General features: G+C 44.8%; 5 protein-coding genes across 5 annotated transcripts in view; 3 read left to right on the forward strand and 2 right to left on the reverse strand.

The window, feature by feature from the left end:
• T265_02993 (hypothetical protein) overlaps positions 1 to 3,770 on the forward strand; it is a gene marked incomplete at both ends in the record, with an annotated part of 58,257 nt that extends 54,487 nt beyond the window's left edge. The window contains 2 exons of the mRNA XM_009167372.1: positions 2,122 to 2,301; positions 3,627 to 3,770. Coding sequence (XP_009165636.1) covers positions 2,122 to 2,301; positions 3,627 to 3,770 — 324 coding nt within the window. The remainder of the gene's footprint in view (positions 1 to 2,121; positions 2,302 to 3,626) is intronic.
• Positions 1,912 to 2,508, reverse strand: T265_02995 (hypothetical protein; the record flags this gene model as incomplete). The annotated part of the gene is made up of 1 exon (XM_009167374.1): positions 1,912 to 2,508. One exon carries the CDS (start codon positions 2,506 to 2,508, stop codon positions 1,912 to 1,914), a length of 597 nt encoding a protein of 198 aa, XP_009165638.1.
• On the reverse strand, positions 3,606 to 19,030 carry T265_02996 (hypothetical protein; the record flags this gene model as incomplete). Its single annotated transcript, XM_009167375.1, has 2 exons — positions 3,606 to 3,863; positions 18,866 to 19,030. 2 exons carry the CDS (start codon positions 19,028 to 19,030, stop codon positions 3,606 to 3,608), a joined length of 423 nt encoding a protein of 140 aa, XP_009165639.1.
• Positions 5,754 to 9,071, forward strand: T265_02997 (hypothetical protein; the record flags this gene model as incomplete). The annotated part of the gene is made up of 3 exons (XM_009167376.1): positions 5,754 to 5,849; positions 5,957 to 6,043; positions 8,988 to 9,071. The coding sequence occupies 3 exons, from the start codon at positions 5,754 to 5,756 to the stop codon at positions 9,069 to 9,071; spliced, it is 267 nt and encodes an 88-aa protein (XP_009165640.1).
• T265_02998 (hypothetical protein) lies at positions 10,715 to 24,060 on the forward strand (the record flags this gene model as incomplete). Its single annotated transcript, XM_009167377.1, has 4 exons — positions 10,715 to 10,879; positions 14,182 to 14,501; positions 23,204 to 23,458; positions 23,937 to 24,060. 4 exons carry the CDS (start codon positions 10,715 to 10,717, stop codon positions 24,058 to 24,060), a joined length of 864 nt encoding a protein of 287 aa, XP_009165641.1.
• Between the last annotated feature and the right edge of the window lie 487 nt (positions 24,061 to 24,547).

Raw genomic sequence — 24,547 nt, forward strand, 5'->3', positions numbered from 1 at the left:
GCAATTCAATAAGAGTGACCCTGGTGATATTTGGAACTTTGTGTCTTGGTAACTGCTAGTGTCTTGGATTTGTTTGATGCATGTAAGAAGGTTTCTTCTGTTCAGCTGTAATACAAAGCCGGACAAAATAAAGTCCGAAAAGAGAAATGCCTCTTTTTCTTCTCCAAAATAAAACTCTTAAATCAGAAGAGAACCTTTTCCCACACAAGCAAACCCTAAAGTATTGATTTTGCCAGGCCAAGAGAATCTTCAAACAACTCAAATGAGCTTGTTCGGGTGGGAATGACGGCTCGTAACTCACTCACTACCATGCTTATGGTCAAGGTATGGGCGAGGCAAAACAGCCTGCCCATACACTGTCACGTCTTTGGTCTTCTGGAATGAAAAACGGCTCACACTTCACTCCAAAACCACCATTCGTCCCATTGTCACTATAAATTTGATGTCGATAAAACAGGGTGGGGTGCTTTGGTTTAGGGAGTTTTGTGTAACAGACCTGCAGAGACTGGTACATGCAGAAAGTAGACAGGTATGATGTTGTGTAGGCCACTTATTAAGACCAGTGGAACTGATGTTCCAGGTGGGAATCTGCCCAGAATCTAACATACCCTTGCTAGCACTGAAAATTGCTTCCATTGTGAATAACCGGACCATGAGGAGAGTAGATCATATTCCTCGTGCTATAAACCCAGGGATTGTAACGCTAAGCGCTTCAAAATGTCACTCATCCAGCAGAATTTTAGTTTCCTTTTTAAGGCAGCACATTGCACATAACCCTCGAATAGGAAGCTTCAGGTGACAAGTCGAGGATAACAGAGGCGATGACTCCTCGTGCTGAACGAGAACCTTGGTAAAGACGTGTCAGTAGATCTAAAGTGTTGGTTGTAAAGAAGCAGTTACCTAGAGGAAGCCACAATGAGCTGGTCCCTAACTGATCCATTCATCGATTGTCGTTTGTGTACAAAAGTGCTGAGTAAGACGAGTGACCGACTGGTCATAAACCGCCATAATTGTAAGCCGTGGGAATACAAAAAATCTTAGAAAAGTTCAAGCTATTAGTCCGAATTACATATGGCATGAAGTTGCTAACAGGAAGGTTCGCGGTCTCTTCATCTCGACTTCCTCTGTCTAGACTTGGGCAGCCTGGCAGTGTCCTAGCCCTCATGCTTCCTTCGGGTGTCATGACAGCTATTCACCGAAAGGGTGTCACAGCTGAATTATTGTCCCGTCATTCTTACACATGGGTAGCATATGAATCTTGTTCGGCAACCCCAGGACTCTCAACGGATCGACTGTGTTTAGACAGGCAAAACCCATGTCATCTACTGACATGAGTTCGCGCATACCACCGTTCTGTCCAAAATTTCGCCCGCATCCAATATCCACAGGGATATCTACTTGTTCAAATACCATTTATAATCAACTCTGATATCAACTCTGGTAACTGAAAAAATCAACCGCTTTCAACACCAGTCACTAAAAATTCCATGCTACGAAATAAATGCTTCTAAACTACTACATTTAGTCGCATTCTTGGGCTATTTCTGTCGGGCATGCTGTGGAATAGACTTTACGTACACTACAAACACCTCAGTAAAGAGACATCCGTTTATTGAGAAACTCATCATGCTAGTCCAGAGTACATTTATCTCGACAAATCATACAAGGAGAAATCACAAATTATCAAATGTCACACAACACAGCTGATTTACCGGAACGAATCCTGGTCGGATGTACACTGGGACAATGTTTCCAAAGAGGGATAACAGTGAGCATACTTTTGGAGAAAGTTCGTTGCACAAACTTGAAACACGTTTTAAAACGATTGACAGTATTGTACAGCACAGTGCATCTTCTAAAACTAGGCTCATTGATACGGGTGAACTGGCCTGCTCTTTGAGTTATTGGCCTCTATAAACTGCACACCGTTGAATAAACCCAGTTGACTGCTCCTATGTAACGGATGCCTGATGAGTAGAGTAACCTATTCAAGGAAGCCGCAATGTTAGCTCTCCAACAAAGACATGTACCGTTGTACACTGCGTAAGCCTTTTGTTTTAACCTGAGCAACAAACGATCCACATCGATGGCCAGAAAGTCAATCGCATTTATTTTGACCAGTCCATCCGAACGACTGCAAATGTACAGAAGATTGTTCCCAGGACAGATAAACCCAAGATCTCCGGGGAAATTAACGGCAGCTTGGCTGACGTGAAGATTGTGCGAGAGATGACCAGTCTCACCATTCATCGTCTTGCAGCTTGTGACATTCCAACGAGGACATGTACTGCTGTACACCACGTAAGTCTTTTGTTTTAACCTGAGCAACAAACGATCCACATCGATGGCCAGAAAGTCAATCGCATTTATTTTGACCAGTCCATCCGAACGACTGCAAATGTACAGAAGATTGTTCCCAGGACAGATAAACCCAAGATCTCCGGGGAAATTAACGGCAGCTTGGCTGACGTGAAGATTGTGCGAGAGATGACCAGTCTCACCATTCATCGTCTTGCAGCTTGTGACATCCATCCGGTTGTTTGCTGATTCGACTACTCGCGAAGTTGGCAGCCCAGTGATAGCAGCTTATCCGACACGGCCCTTCTCACATCTCTCTCATGTCGTTCATACCCAAGACGTTTCCAATCTGTGGGATATAATCCGCCTCCGATTACGGAAAGATTGTAGGTTTCACCGTTTTGAATTGCATGGGTGACGGTCGGCTTATCCGGTTGGACACCATTCGCACAAGCATGACCGCATTTCTCACACTCGTCTAGACAGTCCTCACAACTGTGGACAATATACACGGCAGTATTGCTTGCGGGCTTACCAACGGTCACAAATGGAGGGTTCTCCACAATAAGTTCGTCTGTCTCCAAAAAATGTTCAAACTTCTCACGAAAAATATTTCACTTCAGATTAGGTTCTGAGAGGTTGAACATGTGAGGGAGGGAGGTCTATCAACCTTTCCCTGTTAAATGTGACCATGTCGGTTATAGCTGAACTAAGGAGCCGCATGTTCCGTTATGTTTTTCATCTGGCAATAATAAATGATCTGTGGCTATTTGCTTTCTGACTATTGCAACAAAAATTGGTGATAGGTGGAAAAAGGCTGTAAAGACGTATGGAAGAAAAAACCATGTAAATTACAATAGCGCGGCTGGTTTTCCGTAAATGACTGAGTCCCCCTTAACCCGTCAGTTCAATAGAACCACTTGACAGAAATTATTCGCCTTTGAAATCGGCAGCTCTCAAATCGGTCCCAGTGACTGAGGAATACCAACGTGCAGCAGGATGAAAACCGCGACTGAAGCATTGAGGCGGGGCAAATATCTAGTCGTGAGGTTCACCTGGCAAGCACCGCATGCGTTTTACGTCCACGCGTCCACCAAAACGTTTGGCGCTCTTCTGCTGGTCTCTCGGTGGTGGTCCACAGAGGCCCTGATTGTGCTAGCGAACTGTGTGTCTCCGACATTCGTATCCTAGTTCGATTGATTCGCCAGTTCCGTATTACCAGATCGACTACAGTACCAATGCAACTCAGTTTGGATAGAACGATTGTAGCTCAACATGGAACACTGTAGTCGTCAGCGACGATAAGCTTAACGCTCATCCAACTGAAGAGTTTCTCCAGAGCGAGCATCCCATCGCGTCCGACCGATCGACTCTACGCGGTCACCGAGGTGGTCGGTGATTTGTCCGCTGCAGTCTTCCGCAATCGTAACGAGGCACACATGGCAACAAAGCAACTGGATTCTGCCAAGTGAGACAGACGGATTGATTGTGGAAAATCTTTCATTTGTGACCGTTGGTAAGCCCGCAAGCAATACTGCCGTGTATATTGTCCACAGTTGTGAGGACTGTCTAGACGAGTGTGAGAAATGCGGTCATGCTTGTGCGAATGGTGTCCAACCGGATAAGCCGACCGTCACCCATGCAATTCAAAACGGTGAAACCTACAATCTTTCCGTAATCGGAGGCGGATTATATCCCACAGATTGGAAACGTCTTGGGTATGAACGACATGAGAGAGATGTGAGAAGGGCCGTGTCGGATAAGCTGCTATCACTGGGCTGCCAACTTCGCGAGTAGTCGAATCAGCAAACAACCGGATGGATGTCACAAGCTGCAAGACGATGAATGGTGAGACTGGTCTAGTTGCTCAGGTTAAACCAAAAGACTTACGTGGTGTACAGCAGTACATGTCCTCGTTGGAGAGAGGCATCCGTGAATCTGTTACTCTACCCATCAGGCATCCGCTACCTGACAGTGGTCTACATGTTTACTTGCTCATTCCGTTTGGACACTCACTGAACTAGCCGAAAGTTCACGCCAGAAACTCAGCAAATCTTGGGCTTCTCTCTCCCATTCGTTTCCCACATCAGTGAAAGGGGTCACGTGATGATATCAGAGTCGTTTGATTAGATGATAGTTTTCCGGAATCTTCTGAATGGCCAATTGTTCCCTGTACTATGTATTCCCAGGAAGATTTTTACACAAAATCGATCCGCGTTGGTTTCAAATCACAACCTGGCTTGTGATTTGTTTTCGTCCGGTTGTCCAATTCACCCGGAAAATTGTTAAAAGGAAATCGAACGGAAACTATCGAGTGGTGTTCAGCTAAGCAAAAACGCCAATGGGAATTTTGGTACCAGTTATGTCAGATACGCTTCAGACATACCGAAACCCGCATTGAACCATCCAGAGTTTCATCGAACCGACTACCAACCAGGCAAACACCACCGTGTCTTAATGGAGAAGCTCATCGTTCAAAGGCTTCCAATAGCGAAGGAATATTTCCATAGAATTTCGTTACTCAGTATACACCATCCGAAATTTACCAGCAGACGCAATTAAAATCGTAGCTGAACTAATCGTCAGACGTGTTCATGAACGGTGTCATCGGCAGCATAAGTTGGTGTCTCCGTCATGGTATGGACATTTTATCACATCTCCTACCGTAACACAATTATGTCAACCAATCAAGTACAACCGCCAAAAGATTTATTCATTATCTCACCTAAGATCACCTGATCGCATCTCAGAATTTTTTCCCTCTAACACATCCTCGGTTTGAAAGTATCAATTGGATTGGGGTGAAAAAGCGAAACACATTTTTAGTAGGGTGGACTTCAGTCGGAAACGCTGAAAAACGGACATACAAATCGATTTCTAAGAATACACCCCACGAAATGTCATGACAGAACTAATGTTTTCACGATATAGCTCCTGTCAGTAAGACGGATAACAATTTTCGGTTGGCAGTTGCCGAAACCGGTCAGATAACAGGTTCATCAGTGTACCAGATATCACGATGGAGATAGTGATCCGGTTGCCGTGCGATGTCCCGCACGCCAAGGGACAGTTTGTAGAAGGCTGCTATCTTCCAACTTATGTGAATCGGACAACTGAGGTTGACGTGGTGCGTTGCTCCTGAGAGTATCCTCGATTAACTGAGTGACTCTGCAACTTTGATGGACTGGTTCTATTCCGGTTTGACTGGCAGTTATCAGGAATGGGAAACATGATTTGAAAGCCCACAACAGCTTACAGCCGATAACGCGTAACAATTTCATTGGGTCTCTTGTCCATAACCAGTCAACTACGATCGCACGAATTAATCGATAAAACAGATGAATCAATGAAACAACGTACAAGCTAGATGGGTCGATAGACCTTGCAAATCTGTCGGCTCAATGACTGGTATTACAGCATAGGCTAAGATGGACGACTGACAACAGGAACAGCCGATGTTGGAATGCTCATTTGAAGATTATTCACAAGTGGAATTTGTAAATTTGTTCCCGGATGAACAGGATGACTCTTCAAACGGGAGTAATGTGGAGGTGAATAACAAAGATGTCGGTTTTATCTTATCCTTCTAGTTGAAGAAATCATTCGTGATATGTACCTTCCGCGTGAATCTTTCATCAGTTGTTCTTTTACCGCATAGCGATCCTCCGAGGAGGTATTCATACCTAGTTGGGTAGAATTCACTCCACAAGTTGACATAAATTTATCCACCGGTCCCTCTAGCCATGTATGTATTAATTCGAGACGACCCGACACTTCACGCAAGCACCGGTGAGAAACCGGTCGTAGGATGATAACGTCACACGTAGTTCATTAGTTTCCTTGCTGTCATATTCTTCAAGCTGTTGCCCGCTGTACGCAGTACTTCCTGAAATTCGAAGTTAGGTAGGTCGGTCGAAGTGTTCTATAACACAGCACCTGGACTGTACTTCGATTCAGCTTGGGTAACATTTTGGTGGGAAGCAAGTTACCTGGCAATGAAGTAAATTATCAGCGTAGCAACGATAGATTATCCTGGTAGGAGAATAAAGGAATATGGTCTGTTTCGTTTGCCCGAACAGGGTTTTCCCGATGAAATGACAGACTAGTGACCGTGCGGGGACGACGTCGGTGGCCGAACCAAGTGAGCAAATAGAGCTGCTTTGGACGGGGTACCTTGTGATCACGAAGGTGAATAGGGCCAGCAAACTAATCGAAATGTACTTCAATTGACACCAGGTTCTTTCATGAGATGAGTGAACAAAAATGCAGAAGGCGAACTTGTCTTCTCTGCACTGATCTATTTGTGGTCAGAAGTCTACCGCTTTATGCTACATGGTAGGGGAGACAAGATATTCTTCTAAACTCTGTCCGCGTCTACACAGCAGTCGCTTAGGAAATGCGAGACCTAAATGAACATCAGTTCGATTCCTCGTTTGTAATAACCTGCAACGAAATGTGCCGCATAGAAGCCGCCTCATACTTCAATTTGCACGATATTGAAGATATCGAGGTACTTTTTTCCACATGACACTTCCCACTAGATCAAACAACTCACTCGTGGTTTCGTCCGATTTGGAGGTCTTTGCATAAAAATTCACTTCCGAGTTTCCACGCGTGAGGTCGGGCAGCACATTTGAGAGAGGAGCATGTCGGACGAAACATTTAGTTGGGCCTCCAGATGACTGAAAATCAGTGAACATCTACGCTTAGTCTAAACGGTGGTTCGGAAGGAAAATAATTATGACGGATTTCGGTGAATAAAGCAACCTGCTGAGCTTTACAGAGGGCGATTGTCGTCCATGAAGGGATTTTCAGGTAACTGCACTCAAGTACATATAAATTTGGTGTTGAAAGTGGTTGCATTCGAGACCCGGCTGAACTCCCCGTTTATGGTATTCTCCAATAATTTTTCTCCCTGTCCCGGTTGGCACGATACCAGACATATTGTGGTGGGTTATTATACAGGAAACTGCTGTCAACATCGCTAAAATCTCCTTGATGGCGCAGATAGACGGAGTACCCGAGTTTACGTCAACCTCAGGTTTTAATTGAACCCACATTGCACGGAATTCGACAAATACACTCACATACATACGAAGGGAATAAACTGAATTCAAGCTAAATCTCTTGTCTACGGTATCTCTTAGCTGAACATGGCTCACCAGACCGCCCCATGTCTCGGTCTGTACGGCATTCGAGACACACCTATTGCACTACCCGCAGTGTAGTTGGTGTTTCCTTACGGTTTCGCACTTATGGGGCGACTCAGGTGAGTACAGTCCCTCACCTTCAGTCCACTTCAGGTTTTAATTGTTCACGAAATTTGAAAATATTATAATTATCCAACTGCGTACAATACAGAGACTCGGAGTACGCGCCTACGTGATGAGCCCCTAGAAGTGTGAAGCCGTCCGTGAATCAGCAAACCGTTTTCAGAGGACTTGTTCATGGTTCGCTCCAGGAAAGTGTTTTACACCACTAAATACCAATAGCAACGGATGGCCTTCCAATATTTCTACCAAAGGCAGTGAATATTGATGACCGGAAAACGGTGTTGAACTAACCTGTTGGAAGTGCCCGTGATTAGCTCGTGCATCCTTCGAGAACACGAATCAGTATTATGTTGAAACCGTATCCAGTTTCGGAGTTGTCATTGGATGGAAGTGAAAGTAGGAGTGGAAATAATTTTATTTCAGCGGCTTCAAAACGAACAATCTGGGTGATATGTTTGGAAGGAGGTTCAGGGGCAAACCGTATCCAGTTTCCGAGTTGTCGGAAATTGGAAGTGAAAGTAGGAGTGGAAATAATTTTATTTCAGCGGCTTCAAAACGAACAATCTGGGTGATATGTTTGGAAGGAGCACAGTTCAGGGGCGCTCAGAAGCTCTTGGTCCCAACCCTCCCCGTGTGAAGATTCGTTGCCGCAGACTGCAGAGCCCTGGAGCAGGCTGACAGTGATCCTCCCACAAATTCAATCCAGAGAGGACTACCTGGTTTCCTATGAACAAATAAACAAAAATTCGGTTTCATGTTAAATTATATCCTGGTCGCCCATTTCCAAAGTAACCCAATTTGCACTTACGCAAGCATGGAGTGTCAAACAGTCTATATCCGACTTCCACAGCAACCAGGATACTAGCAACATGACCGGACTAGACGGAAGCATACATCGATCTGAAGCAATGAAGTGGATCTGAAGTGGACTGAGAGGCGCATACACGAGTGCGCGAGGAGACCGTGCGAATGCTCGTCAGTTGCGACGATTACGCAGTTGGAAAACACATCAAAATTCGACTATTGTTTGTGAGTGTGGCTATTCCAGCTGGTCGACAGGTAGCTACATGAGCGATCAGCATCCAACAACGTGACTAACCAAACCATCCAGATTCTTCATTTGGACCTCAGCGGCTAGGTGTGTGAATTCCTCTGATAGGAAGCTCCCATCAATGAGTTTGGCTTGCATTGGACGCCATAAGACCTCCTGTGTGCTACATTCATAAGCCACTACTCCCCAGTGAGTCATTTCACAATGTGGCTCGGTTGACACATTATACCTAATTATGTCTTCAAATTTTGTTCATCCTTAGCTGGTTCCCCACTGAAGTCACACTGACGAACAGAGACTGATGCGAACTGAAACAAACTGAATACGACGAAGGGTTAGACATTTCACCGATTTCACCTTCTCAGATTTCACAACCGGATTCACCCCATTCGGTAGAACAAGAAAATCAGTCCGAGCGAAAACAACCAGCTCCGGTTTCATCAGAATGAATTTGTCAAAACTGGCGAGAATGTCGGAGTAGCTCGGTGTGGACAAATTACGAAATTCCCACGATGTATCATTCGATTTATTCCCCGAGTGACGCCACAAATGGATTCGATTTGCTTTTGCCTGACATTCGTAATTCGTTCACACACATCCCAAAGTGGTGGCGTTCAGTTAGGTATTGTCAATGCTTTTAGCTTGATGCAGAACGAGTGAAACTGGCGTAATCAGACTTTTGTCGCGTTGCATGCCGCCGGATGTAAATTATAGTTAGTCCGCCGGCGATTCTTCCGTATGACAGAGCCGGTCCCATCGAGTGAGCAGGCCTTTTAATGTGCAAAAATATCCCAGTAACATTCAGAATGCAAAATTCAGGAAGCTCACGTGAACGTTTGATGGCAGAGACGGAAAAACCTAGGGGCTAGTTGACAGCCAGTATCACAAAGGCAGGATCATTTAATTGCTATAAGATTATTTGAAGCGGCCAGAAGGAATTTAGGTCCCGTTTCACGGGACAAAATCAGCCTGTGTTTGAAATTCGAGATGTGATTGAACTTGGAAGAGTAACCTACTAAAAGCTTTGTCCAGACTCGAGCTCCAGAAAACTCACTGGCCAGAACGTACTCAGTCGTGGGTTTGTGGTTCAAAACAAACCTGGTTATCTCACTCGCTCCTGTCTGGGGTTACGCAACCATACGGTACATCAGCCCTCGTGCTTCTTGACATGGCCACTAGAAACCGAAAGCCTGAACGATTCATCCACACTCACGATTATCAGATGAGTGTAAAAATGTTCAATCGAAGAGTTTCAATCTCCAAACCAAGCATCCAGCATGTGCTTGCTGAATATAACATTGTCCGGATCCACGTCCGATAAATTAGAAGCATTAGCAGTCCGACTTACTCAGCCTTGAGATACAAAGTTTGAAGTCAACCTTCAAATGACAGATCAGTCGGGTCCACGCGCAAAGGAACATTTAACCATACGTCTCTCCTAACTGCAATTGAAGCGACTTCCCGCCGACTGCTCCGTGTGTTCCCGGACGTCGATGAGGATCCTAGAAAGTCAAGAACAATTATCTGTCCTCTCATAGGGGATCGGCTTCCTCATGAACTCGACACGGAGCAACCCAACTGAAACATACGCACGGGTAAAGGCAACAGCCGTCTCCTGGCGAAATTCAGACTGGCGCATTTGACTCTGAACATGAGAAAATCTCTTTCGATATGTTGGTTTGATTAGTCGAATCAAGAAGGTCCTGATGATAGATCAGTGCTCACAGAGTCAACCATTCTGTTCCATAATTCCTCCTTGTAATGTCCCGAATCCACCGACTGGTCACCCTCATTTTAACTTGGAAGATAATATAGGAGTCACGTGGTTGGTCGCGGATAGTCAGACACATTAACCAAACCAGACAATCCAGTCGGTTGTGCATTCAGATTGTGCGATTACACTAAATGACACATGGAATTAGATGGAAATTCGAACGGCGACTGGTTTAAAAGTTTTCGGGTACAGTGAATGAGGCAAAATCGGATCGATTGCGTGACACGTCAGCAAACAGCTGGTGTTGATGACCTGAACACTGCACCACTGTCACTGCATCACCGTCAGACAGTGTGTGAAAACTGACGGTGTTTACGCATGTCCCAGATCGTTTGCGAAATTCATGGGGAACGTGGATTTCGTTCAGCCATACGGATCATATTTGCACCGCTGGCGAAACATGGCGAGGACAACATTACGGCACCAGCTGTCAGTCGTACCTCACTCGTTTCGGTCGAAATGATTTGCCGTTTTCCGGAAGCGGTGAGTAAGCAGTAGATGGTGAAACAGGAGTAGATTGTTTGTGGTGTGAGATCTGTGGATTTCGCTGGAGATTTCTTTCTGAAATTTGAGCCAATCTATGTTGAGAAACCAATGAGCACTGTACAGCTCTTTCACCCCCATTGGGGTTGATCAGCAGTGCACATCTGACGAAAATCCAAGGAGACTCGAATCAGCGATCCCGGGATGTCACTTATTGCTTCATGGTAATGTGAAGGAATCATGAGTTTGAAACTCTCGTCGGCGACAGCCGGAAGTAACAATAGATCACCACTGGCAAAAAACACTAATTTGCACACCAATACGATCGAATAGCTTCCAGCAACCTTTTGAGTAGTGTATTAAGGAGCATCACGTTGATTGCGGGTATCAGTGGCAGGGTAATAATTTTCTTCAGATTGATTGGATTATCAGCATGAAACTACATCCACCTATTGGATGTTATGTAGAGGAAATCAAATAAAACTGGCTTTGATATTTAATCGCTTCCCATATGGCCTACTTATTTCACCATTTAATATGGAATGTGTGTTACCCACATGTGAATTGCCGTTTCGTATAACTAGGTAGCTTAACAATGACTGTATCTGAAAATCCACCTAACAGGAGCTGAAACATTCATCGCACCATCATCATCATAATTGGCAGCATGACATCAGTGTTTAACACCGACGCCTCACTGTCGTAGAAACATTCACTGGCCTGGCGCATTAGTCCAACTGAATTACTACCTTGCAGGTTTACGAGCAGTTTCGTCTCTATTGGGACTTGTAGGCAAAGCACATCTCGTGAAAGTCCAGTAGGGAGTCTCGAACAAACGACTTCCAAGCTAGTAGCTTGAATACATAACCTCTCGTCTATGAGCCTAAAAGACTTGTTTGGTGGTACCTTCATATTGAGTCCCGGCCCGCCTCTTGATAGTCTGGATACACATTCTAGATTTAAGGTCATAGAAAAGGGGAACACAGTTGGGGGTATGCAAAATCATAAGGTGGGACTTTTGCGCGACATTTGTGGCAGATTACGGAGAGAGTTGCGGAATCCGTTCACCTGGTACTTGTTTAAAAGAACCGTCCATATTGTGTTTCTCCTCGACCCTCGACTGGAAGTGTACAACTTGCCACACCTAGGTAACCTTTCGGTAGACCGAGCTTGAAATTATTTGCCACGGTATCTTCGTTTATTTGTTGACGCCTGTCGGTACGAAGATCAGGCTACGATGGATTTTCCCATACGAAGACGGTCAGTTATTTTCGCCCACTGATTCACTCTGCGGCTACCAAACTTACCGACTGCGGGGAGTATTTTTCTCACTATGATCTGACATGTTTCTCAGCGATTTGGACGCAAAGAGTGGATGGTAGATACTTGAGATAATCCACCAACTAGAGAATTCTATATTTCCTGGAAAATTCTGGTGCATAGGGCACCACGTGTATTCTTCGTCAGGATAGGATGTGTAGTTGGTACACGCTGTGAAGTCCCCTCACAGTGTACACTATGCCTAATACATTTAACATGCAGTTAGTAACATCCCCGGCTTCCATAGCACAAGTCAGTGTACGTTGGTTACCTCTTTAGAGTGGCTGCTTCTGACCAGCCTGAATGCTAATCGCTGTAGAGCGAAGGGTTATACTACTGACAAAACTACTGTATGAATTTTCGCACCAGTCCCAACACTCCTCCTGACCTTCGACAATTCGCTGTCTGCTGCATCCAGTAGATCCGCATTCCGAACTATTCGGAAAATGATAATGTATCTGGTCCAATGGAAGTTTGAAACAGTGGTGACTTCCTAATAACTTTGCGGATTTAGTCCATAGTACGAAAGGCTGAATTTGCTGCTTGACATTTCCCCTTCGGGGCACTGCTAACAAATGAACGTCCAGAAATATATGGTGACCATTTGAGGGAGAATAATCCAAATTAATGGACAAACTTGTCAACCGATTGCTGTTTACCCATTAATTACGAGCATGGCATTTTGGAAAAGGCCACACCTGGTAAAGCCATGTCCCAAAGAGGGTTGTTCAGGATAATTCAAGGTTATGGTTCTGACTCGTTATACATGTAAACAATGAAACGATAACACTTTTTTCACTAAAACTTCAGTGACTGCAATTCATAAACTGTTGCCCACAATTAGCACTGATTCTGGGGGTACTGATGCAATAACATTGTTAGGAGAAGGGTTAAAATCTAAGGTCATTACGCCCACTTTGTTGGCATACTACTAATAAGGTTGCTGAGAACTCCCCCAACAACTCACTGTCGGTTCTGAAGGTAGACCTAGTCCCCGAGTGTTCACTAACGCTGTGATCCATGTGTTCATTAACTTCTACATTGCTAGCGAAATACAAGAAATAAACAAGACATCTAGCTTTTGAGTGTGAATCCATTCAAGGGGCGATAAAGTGTTCAGCTACTACCTCGAAGGGCGTTGGCTCGCGTTGGCTTTATAAAGTGTACGCTGGTTATAATTCTCAGAAATGATAAAAAATTCGCATCATGCTTCTCCAGTTTCATTGCAAAATAAACTTTCGGTAGGAATTTGTGATATTCTGAATTTTTGTTATGGGCAACTTCAACCTGAGAAACAACTTGAAGGGAACATATTTACGATCGGACACATTTGGGTCGTGGGTCCTCCATTTCAGCGAAATCTCCAAATGAGTGTACAGGTAGCCCTCTGTCTAGTCGTCACAAAAAGTCACTTCGCCTTATTGATATTGCCTTCCGTCATATCACCATGCAATAAACTCACTGCTGCGCGAATCCGGTACCCGCGTGATGGCGCGTGCTGAAAAATTGGTTTTATTATCGCAGTCCGGAAACCCCGGTTGAGTATGGTTCTCGGTCGAGCGCCGTTTACCTTTTGCCTTAATATGAGTACTTCCAAAGAGTGTCTTTTATGAGCTTGTGCCAAGGATTTAACGTCAAACACCGGGCATTCGGCTAAATGTATGTGAAGCAGTATGCTGCATGAATTTACGCTGCCTCGACAGAATTCTAATCAGGGACCTGATAACTGATGAGTAAATAAACGCATGAATCGCAAAACCAGCAGGGCATTCGGTCGCATTGAGAAACGTGTCTGTAGCATGCGGCATCTGCAGTTTGATGCAAAACCAGCTCTATAGTTAGGCAGAAACTCGCAACACGGAATAGCTTGCCCGCGATCAGTTGGACGCCAATGGGAGGAGGTAGTGAGAAGGATGGACGCCCGTAACTACACCAAACCTGCAGTGTCCAAATGAGTTTGAAAACTGCATCTCCCAGTTTAGATCATCGGAGGAATTGGCAGTCAGAAGAATCGAATGAAGAACGGCTATCCAAACAGGCGCGACGCGTTGCAACCCCATGAAACCGTCGAGCCAGTCGGAAAGGGACAGATCCCCTCAAGACAGCTTCGACGACGTCGTGACGTGAACGCATGTGCCATAGTAGGACTGGTCTTGTGGGTCACCAGCGTATTCACCGACCAACCGGTAAATGTGACCACCTGGATTCAGGGAAAATTTGTCCCCTTTCCCAATGACTGCATAGTTGGCGTTGTGATCGTAAGAAGTACCACATCATTAACCGCGGGTTTGGATAAATACCGGTATGTTAGGTATTACCACCTTGCTGGTGTCATTGGGCGGCTCCTATTAACACTTGCTTGGTGGTAGACTGGTCACCTGGTGGCTTGAAACAGATATCTTCACTTTCGCCTACCGATCTCATGCAGTTTGATCTACACAGGCAGCGAAATCTACAGGAATTCACGGCTGATGCTGACACGTCGACAATCAACCGGTACCTGGTCAGCACCCACTATCTTGCCATCATCTTTAGGTAGGCTCATTGCTTGCAGCAGGCTTCTAAACGTTCACACACCGATTTTATTCCTTCAGGTTTACAGGAGAAATATGTGCTTGGGTGCAGCGTCACATTCAGTCCATAGCAAGCCGGGGGTGTCTCTCCCAGCATGCACAAGCGTCCAGTGGTTTGATGATTGCTGTCTGGCGAATCCTATTCCGGCGCTAGCTATTCACTTATATTCAGGCCAATATAGAAGTACCCATGGCCAATAAAACTAGCGCATGCTGTTGTCCTTGCTTTGAGGACCAGCCTCCATATATAGGCCGTGTGTAGAAAAGTGAAACCTTCATCGTAGCGACGATAAGCATCACACTACTAGAGATTCAACACCGTTTCAAACCGCTGAATGTGTCAATTACGTCAGATTTGGGCGAGATAGTACGTCTTCTGCAGAATCAGGTCATTTTCTCCCTTGCGAAAACGCTTTGCCCAAAAGGCGAATTCCAACACAGAATAGTCACTAAAGGAAAAAAATCAGGTTGACTACCATCCAACTACCCTAAACTACATTATACTGTGTTATGCTTTGCTGATGGGATAGTATACGAAAACTTTCCGCTTTAGTGGTTTATGAAAGACTGGAAATTTCAGGGAAACACGCAATACTTAATGAGGCTTCCTGATTTGGGAAAAACACTCACCTAGATTATGGGTGTGTAGGATCGTCACTGCTGTTGTTCAGCGGAATACTGTAGCAACTTTCCAAGAGAATAAATGAGCATGTCCCTTACGGCTGCATCACTACACGCGGTAGTTTAGCCAAAACTTCGATCGCGTCACACGTAACTGATGCCACTCACAAAATCAATCTTAACGAGTCGTCTCACGTGCTCTATTGAGCACCCAACCGCCAGCCAGTATCGACCCGAAAAGTTTGAATATATCTGCACTAGTCGAAATACGCTTGCAAAATCGAGTACTATTTTGTCAAAAACTGTCTGTACTGGCGCTGAATATGCCCTGGTCATGTGACCCAAATCGATGGACCCAGCCGCTCAGCGGCCCTCCAGACCACCTTATGGGTAGCACTGACAATCAACTGTCCGTGTTTTCATGTTTTCAATTTAGCAACAAGTCGTCTTAGATGCCCATTCCATCATCTATCCCCATTTTCACCATTAGATATACACTAACCACGAGAGCCAGAACACATTAAAATTAGTCACCGTTAAAGCGCATATATTCACCATAACCACTTTTGTCGGCTCTCGGAATCCGCCCGAGAGACGAAGGTGCCGTCATACTCCACCTCAAACGGACAACGCTCTGAGTATTTCCTAACCCTTTGAAGGTCATCCGTTCATTCCTCCCACAACAGGATATGAGTGCTTGACTAAGAAACAGACTGACTAATTTTCATCGTTGTAGTCTCAGCAAGACAAGTCCCTGATTGAGACAGTTGTTCACAATTTAATAAATCGCGGGAACGCAGCAAAACGACATGACGACCACCAACCCATCGTTACGCTCCACTACGCTCCCTAACAGCGCACCAACAATGTCACCTCGATTGGTGATGAAACATTTGCAATCGAATTACCCAGATCAGCGAACAAACCAACGACCTTTTACGCTACCTGAGCTACCGACATTCTCCTGTACAACAAACTTCAGAATTTGTTATCGTCCCTTCAAAGGTGGGAATAGCATTCATTTCTGCCGAACACTGTTCAGTGATGACACTCTATTCGATTGCATAAGGCTTAGTAAATAGTCAAATGAAGTCCATAGACGAGTTGTGATCAACCACCGTCTGAAACATGCATGCAGCCTGGAAGAGTAATCAGCAGGTCAGGTACACCTTTGACGGGGTTTGTGTGGAGGAGGCAACCTGCCGGATAACTGAACTGGTCGTTGTTGGAAAATCTAGACCACTCCCTAGCTTGGGTTCGTGTTCGATGGGTCGATTTTTGTGGGTTTTTACTGCCAAAATTGGACGCGCGTTTGAATTCTGGTTTGGAGATCTTCCAGGCGATTGTCTAATTGTTACAATACCAATGAGGGTGCAAAATACACTTCCAACGGACTGTTCAAATGATCCACCATTCCTAGCGTGTACCTGCTAGTGTGCAACAATGTTGGAAGAGTGTACCTAACTTATGTGGTCGAATTGATCAGCCGCTGGTTTTGTACAAGTTTCATACCCGCTACTCTATATCCCGTTCAAACCAGAAGGCGGGAGACTGTGCGTGAGCACAGAGCACATAGTGTGAGCAGAGAATTAGACGTCCGGATACAAATGAATTAGCCCGGACCGAAAGCGAACGGTTTGCACTCTTCTCACACCGCTTGCAACCACCTAATAGCACACAGCAGGTCTAGACTACCTGTACTTTATCGGGCAGACCTCGGGGTTCTTGTCTCACCATTGTTTCGTAAATGTAAACTAAATCAGACAATGCGGGAATGACCTGAAATACTGTCGACCTTTAATGCAATTGCATCGCAACTAAATCAATCCTTTCCAGTCGTACAATACTGAAACCAGGTGATTCAATTAGGTGTTTCGTTGGTGCCATCATAATCCGCAAATGGTTTTTAATGTTTATACAGAATTAGTTGTTGGTTTTTCTGTTTTCCAAGTAACTGTGAATTCCAACTACGTTTACTGATTTACGGTCCCTTACTGATTCTTGAGTATTCCTAAGTATGGGAGAGACTACTTCGGCGAACTTGAACGATTGATTCAGTGTAAGCCAGATGTTGGCGTACTGTTTCTAAGTCGGAATGATAGCTCTTCGGCACGGTTGAGACAACTATGCCAAGAATATCGTAAACAGGAAATTCAACTAGGATTCGGTTTAGCACCCCGTCAAAACCAAAATGACATGCAAACATGAGTGTAGTTCGCGAATTCCGTGTAATTCGGGTTCAAGTAGAATATGAGATTGACGATCTTTGCCTACCTGAAGAGCCACAAGAAAGATGAAGCACATAGAAGACTGTCAAAGAGTTCTGAGCAACCATATAAATGTTTTCCTTCAGGTCACGTGTTCCGACGACCTTGAGCATCATTTAGAACAAAGTGAACAAGAATTCATGATCTAATCGTTTCATCGCTATACTGTGCAGTCATAATAAAGAGATTTATTTAAATGACAGGTGTGCTTGTTTTGAAAATTTTTTGTTATGTAGATATTAAGTACATAGACCGCATTAGTGCATCACTAAATCCGGACTTGTCGCATACAGCGTTGTCGCTGCATGTAACTTCTTTCCCAAGAACGGATTGACAAGAGGCAATCCATGTGGCTAATTCCCTTCCTAAACGAGAAAATCATTCGTTGTAAACCCTACGGTAGTATGCATTCGTAATAGCGTTAACAACATGGATAGTTCTCAAAACCGTTTCCCTTTTCTTGTACAAGTTTCTGAATGTTTACCTCAAGTCAAACGCTTTCACACTTTCACACTTGTTGTTGATCCATGAAATAAAGGAGCCATCCAGGCAACACCAATAGAGCGGTTGAAGCAAGTAGGTGAGCCAAGTAACCTGTGACATTCTGGCATATTTTAAGCAATAAACTTGGCGGAAATTTGCATACTATCAGTCGAGTGCCGAGGGCAAGCACCATATTGGCAAGTCTTTCATACAAATATGAGGCGAACAGGCATTGCAAATCGCCACAGCTGGAGATGGAAATCTGCCACAAATGTCGCGGAACAATGCACCTCATTATTTCGTACTCCCTTCATTGTGTTTATCCTTTTTTTACGATCTACAATCTGAAATATGTATCATCACCATAATCGACAGCATGACATCAGTGCTCAACACTGACGCTTCGCTGCCGTAAAAATATGTATCTAAATTATAGTGAGAGGATCGGCACTCGATTTGAAGATCTCGTCGAACAGGTAGTTCAAGATGATAGTCGAAAGGTAATGTTCGGGTTACTAGCTGGTAGCCTGTGTTAGAGACACTCCGGCGTTTCGCGAGATGCGCGCTGCTGATCAGTCCCAATGAGGATGAAAGAGCTGTACAGTGCTCATTGGTTTCTCAACATAGATTGGCTCAAATTTCAGAAAGAAATCTCCAGCGAAATCCACAGATCTCACACCACAAACAATCTACTCCTGTTTCACCATCTACTGCTTACTCACCGCTTCAGGAAAACGGCAAATCATTTCGACCGAAACGAGTGAGGTACGACTGACAGCTGGTGCCGTAATGTTGTCCTCGCCATGTTTCGCCAGCGGTGCAAATATGATCCGTATGGCTGAACGAAATCCACGTTCCCCATGAATTTCGCAAACGATCTGGGACATGCGTAAACACCGTCAGTTTTCACACACTGTCTGACGGTGATGCAGTGACAGTGGTGCAGTGTTCAGGTCATCAACACCAGCTGTTTGCTGACGTGTCACGCAATCGATCCGATTTTGCCTCATTCACTGTACCCGAAAACTTTTAAACCAGTCGCCGTTCGAATTTCCATCTAATTCCATGTGTCATTTAGTGTAATCGCACAATCTGAATGCACAACCGACTGGATTGTCTGGTTTGGTTAATGTGTCTGACTATCCGCGACCAACCACGTGACTCCTATATGATCTTCTAAGTTAAAATGAGGGTGACCAGTCGGTGGATTCGGGACATTGCGGGGAGTAATTACGGAACTTGTTCTTGACTTTCTAGGATCCTCATCGACGTCCGGGAACACACGGAGCAGTCGGCGGGAAGTCGCTTCATGTGCAGTTAGGAGAGACGTATGGTTGGTAGCGCATTTCATGTTAAATGTTCCTTTGCGCGTGGACCCGACTGATCTTTCATCTGAAGTTCGACTTCAAACTTTGCATCCCAAGACTGAGTAAGTCGCACTGTCATTGTCCAGACAGAGTTACGTGCAGCAAGGGAACCGGTGAATGCTTGGTTTCGAGATTGAAACCTTTAGATTGGACATTTTTACACTCATCTGATAATCGTGAGTGGGGACGAATCGTTCAGGCTTTCGGTGTCTAGTGGCCATGTCATCCACAAGAAGCAAGAGGGCTGAAGTACCACCCGGTTGAATAAGCCTAGACAGGAGTGAGTGTGATACCCAGATCTGTTTCGAACCACAAACCCACGGCTGATTAATTTCTCGCCAGTGAGCTGTCTGGAGCTCGAGTCTGGACAAAGCTTTTAGTAGGTTACTCTTCCAAGTCCAGTCACATCTCGAATTTTAAGCACAGGCTGATTTTGTTCCGCGAAAAGAGACTTAAATTCCGTCTGATCACCTGAACTAATCTTCCGCCAATTAAATAATCCTGCCTTTGTGATACTGGCTGTCAACTAGCCCCTAGGTTTTTCCGTCTCTGCCATCAAACGTTCACGTGAGCTTCCTGAATTTTGCATTCTGAATGTTACTGGGATATTTTTGCACATTAAAAGGCCTGCTCACTCGATGGGACCGGCTCTGTCATACGGAAGAATCGCCGGCGGACTAACTATAATTTACATCCGGCGGCATGCAACGCGACAAAAGTCTGATTACGCCAGTTTCACTCGTTCTGCATCAAGATAAACGCACCAGCAATACCTAACGATTACTTTGGGATGTGTGTGAACGAATTACGAATGTCAGGCAAAAGCAAATCGAATCCATTTGTGGCGTCACTCGGGGAATAAATCGAATGATACATCGTGGGAATTTCGTAATTTGTCCACACCGAGCTACTCCGACATTCTCGCCAGTTTTGACAAATTCATTCTGATGAAACCGGAGCTGGTTGTTTTTGCTCGGACTGATTTTCTTGTGAAATCCGAGAAGGTGAAATCGATGAAATGTCTAACCCTTCGTCGTATTCATTTTGCTTCAGTTCGCATCACTCTCCGATCGTCAGTGTGACTTCAGTGGGGAACCAGCTAAGGATGAACAAAATTTGAAGACATAATTAGGTATAATGTGTCAACCGAGCCACATTGTGAAATGACTCACTGGGGAGTAGTGGCTTATGAATGTAGCACACAGGAGGTCTTATGGCGTCCAATGCAAGCCAAACTCATTGATGGGAGCTTCATATCAGAGGAATTCACACACCTAGCCGCTGAGGTCCAAATGAAGAATCTGGATGGTTTGGTTAGTCACGTTGTTGGATGCTGATCGCTCATGTAGCTACCTGTCGACCAGCTGGAATAGCCACACTCACAAACAATAGTCGAATTTTGATGTGTTTTCCAACTGCGTAATCGTCGCAACTGACGAGCATTCGCACGGTCTCCTCGCGCACTCGTGTATGCGCCTCTCAGTCCACTTCAGATCCACTTCATTGCTTCAGATCGATGTATGCTTCCGTCTAGTCCGGTCATGTTGCTAGTATCCTGGTTGCTGTGGAAGTCGGATATAGACTGTTTGACACTCCATGCTTGCGTAAGTGCAAATTGGGTTACTTTGGAAATGGGCGACCAGGATATAATTTAACATGAAACCGAATTTTTGTTTATTTGTTCATAGGAAACCAGGTAGTCCTCTCTGGATTGAATTTGTGGGAGGATCACTGTCAGCCTGCTCCAGGGCTCTGCAGTCTGCGGCAACGAATCTTCACACGGGGAGGGTTGGGACCAAGAGCTTCTGAGCGCCCCTGAACTGTGCTCCTTCCAAACATATCACCCAGATTGTTCGTTTTGAAGCCGCTGAAATAAAATTATTTCCACTCCTACTTTCACTTCCAATTTCCGACAACTCGGAAACTGGATACGGTTTCAACATAATACTGATTCGTGTTCTCGAAGGATGCACGAGCTAATCACGGGCACTTCCAACAGGTTAGTTCAACACCGTTTTCCGGTCATCAATATTCACTGCCTTTGGTAGAAATATTGGAAGGCCATCCGTTGCTATTGGTATTTAGTGGTGTAAAACACTTTCCTGGAGCGAACCATGAACAAGTCCTCTGAAAACGGTTTGCTGATTCACGGACGGCTTCACACTTCTAGGGGCTCATCACGTAGGCGCGTACTCCGAGTCTCTGTATTGTACGCAGTTGGATAATTATAATATTTTCAAATTTCGTGAACAATTAAAACCTGAAGTGGACTGAAGGTGAGGGACTGTACTCACCTGAGTCGCCCCATAAGTGCGAAACCGTAAGGAAACACCAACTACACTGCGGGTAGTGCAATAGGTGTGTCTCGAATGCCGTACAGACCGAGACATGGGGCGGTCTGGTGAGCCATGTTCAGCTAAGAGATACCGTAGACAAGAGATTTAGCTTGAATTCAGTTTATTCCCTTCGTATGTATGTGAGTGTATTTGTCGAATTCCGTGCAATGTGGGTTCAATTAAAACCTGAGGCTGACGTAAACTCGGGTACTCCGTCTATCTGCGCCATCAAGGAGATTTTAGCGATGTTGACAGCAGTTTCCTGTATAATAACCCACCACAATATGTCTGGTATCGTGCCAACCGGGACAGGGAGAAAAATTATTGGAGAATACCATAAACGGGGAGTTCAGCCGGGTCTCGAATGCAACCACTTTCAACACCAAATTTATATGTACTTGAGTGCAGTTACCTGAAAATCCCTTCATGGACGACAATCGCCCTCTGTAAAGCTCAGCAGGTTGCTTTATTCACCGAAATCCGTCATAATTATTTTCCTTCCGAACCACCGTTTAGACTAAGCGTAGATGTTCACTGATTTTCAGTCATCTGGAGGCCCAACTAAATGTTTCGTCCGACATGCTCCTCTCTCAAATGTGCTGCCCGACCTCACGCGTGGAAACTCGGAAGTGAATTTTTATGCAAAGACCTCCAAATCGGACGAAACCACGAGTGAGTTGTTGGATCTAGTGGGAAGTGTCATGTGGAAAAATGTACCTCGATATCTTGAATATCGTGCAAATTGAAGTATGAGGCGGCTTCTATGCGGTACATTTCGTTGCAGGTTATTACAAACGAGGAATCGAACTTATGTTCATTTAGGTCTCGCAATTCCTAAGCGACTGCTGTGTAGACGCGGACAGAGTTTAGAAGAATATCTTGTCTCCCCTACCATGTAGCATAAAGCGGTAGACTTCTGACCACAAATAGATCAGTGCAGAGAAGACAAGTTCGCCTTCTGCATTTTTGTTCACTGATCTCATGAAAGAACCTGGTGTCAATTGAAGTACATTTCGATTAGTTTGCTGGCCCTATTCACCTTCGTGATCACAAGGTACCCCGTCCAAAGCAGCTCTATTTGCTCACTTGGTTCGGCCACCGACGTCGTCCCCGCACGGTCACTAGTCTGTCATTTCATCGGGAAAACCCTGTTCGGGCAAACGAAACAGACCATATTCCTTTATTCTCCTACCAGGATAATCTATCGTTGCTACGCTGATAATTTACTTCATTGCCAGGTAACTTGCTTCCCACCAAAATGTTACCCAAGCTGAATCTTAGTGCAGTCCAGGTGCTGTGTTATAGAACACTTCGACCGACCTACCTAACTTCGAATTTCAGGAAGTACTGCGTACAGCGGGCAACAGCTTGAAGAATATGACAGCAAGGAAACTAATGAACTACGTGTGACGTTATCATCCTACGACCGGTTTCTTACCAGTGCTTGTGTGAAGTGTTCCGGTGGTCTCGAATTAGTACATACATGGCTAGAGGGACCGGTGGATAAATTTATGTCCACTTGTGGAGTGAATTCTACCCAACTAGGTATGAATACCTCCTCGGAGGATCGCTATGCGGTAAAAGAACAACTGATGAAAGATTCACGCGGAAGGTACATATCACGAATGATTTCTTCAACTAATAAGATAAGATAAAACCGACATCTTTGTTATTCACCTCCACATTACTCCCGTTTGAAGAGTCATCCTGTTCATCCGGGAACAAATAATTCTACTTCACTTGTGAATAATCTTCAAATGAGCATTCCAACATCGGCTGTTCCTGTTGTCAATCGTCCATCTTAGCCTATGCTGTAATACCAGTCATTGAGCCGACAGATTTGCAAGGTGCATCGACCCATCTAGCTTGTACGTTGTTTCATTGATTCATCTGTTTTATCGATTAATTCGTGCGATCGTAGTTGACTGGTTATGGACAAGAGACCCAATGAAATTGTTACGCGTTATCGGCTGTAAGCTGTTGTGGGCTTTCAAATCATGTTTCCCATTCCTGATAACTGCCAGTCAAACCGGAATAGAACCAGTCCATCAAAGTTGCAGAGTCACTCAGTTAATCGAGGATACTCTCAGGAGCAACGCACCACGTCAACCTCAGTTGTCCGATTCACATAAGTTGGAAGATAGCAGCCTTCTACAAACTGTCCCTTGGCGTGCGGGACATCGCACGGCAACCGGATCACTATCTCCATCGTGANGAACATGTCCTGCAACTGTTTCGAAGCAGGAATGAAGAGACACTGGTGGTACAAATTGCGATAAAGAGTTCCATGGAGATATGAGAAGATGTACGCCGAGCATACCGTTCCACCATCTGTTGACAGTTTTGTAGAGCATTATCGCGCATGATTGTGCACTTACATGATTGTTCCTTAATATCAGCAAAGTTACCCGTACAATATCTGGTACACTGATGAACCTGTTATCTGACCGGTTTCGACAACTGCCAACCGAAAATTGTTATCCGTCTTACTGACAGGAGCTATATCGTGAAAACATTAGTTCTGTCATGACATTTCGTGGGGTGTATTCTTAGAAATCGATTTGTATGTCCGTTTTTCAGCGTTTCCGACTGAAGTCCACCCTACTAAAAATGTGTTTCGCTTTTTCACCCCAATCCAATTGATACTTTCAAACCGAGGATGTGTTAGAGGGAAAAAATGCTGAGATGCGATCAGGTGATC

Source organism: Opisthorchis viverrini, assembly GCF_000715545.1.
Source record: "Opisthorchis viverrini unplaced genomic scaffold opera_v5_39, whole genome shotgun sequence".
Lineage (NCBI taxonomy): Eukaryota > Metazoa > Platyhelminthes > Trematoda > Opisthorchiida > Opisthorchiidae > Opisthorchis > Opisthorchis viverrini.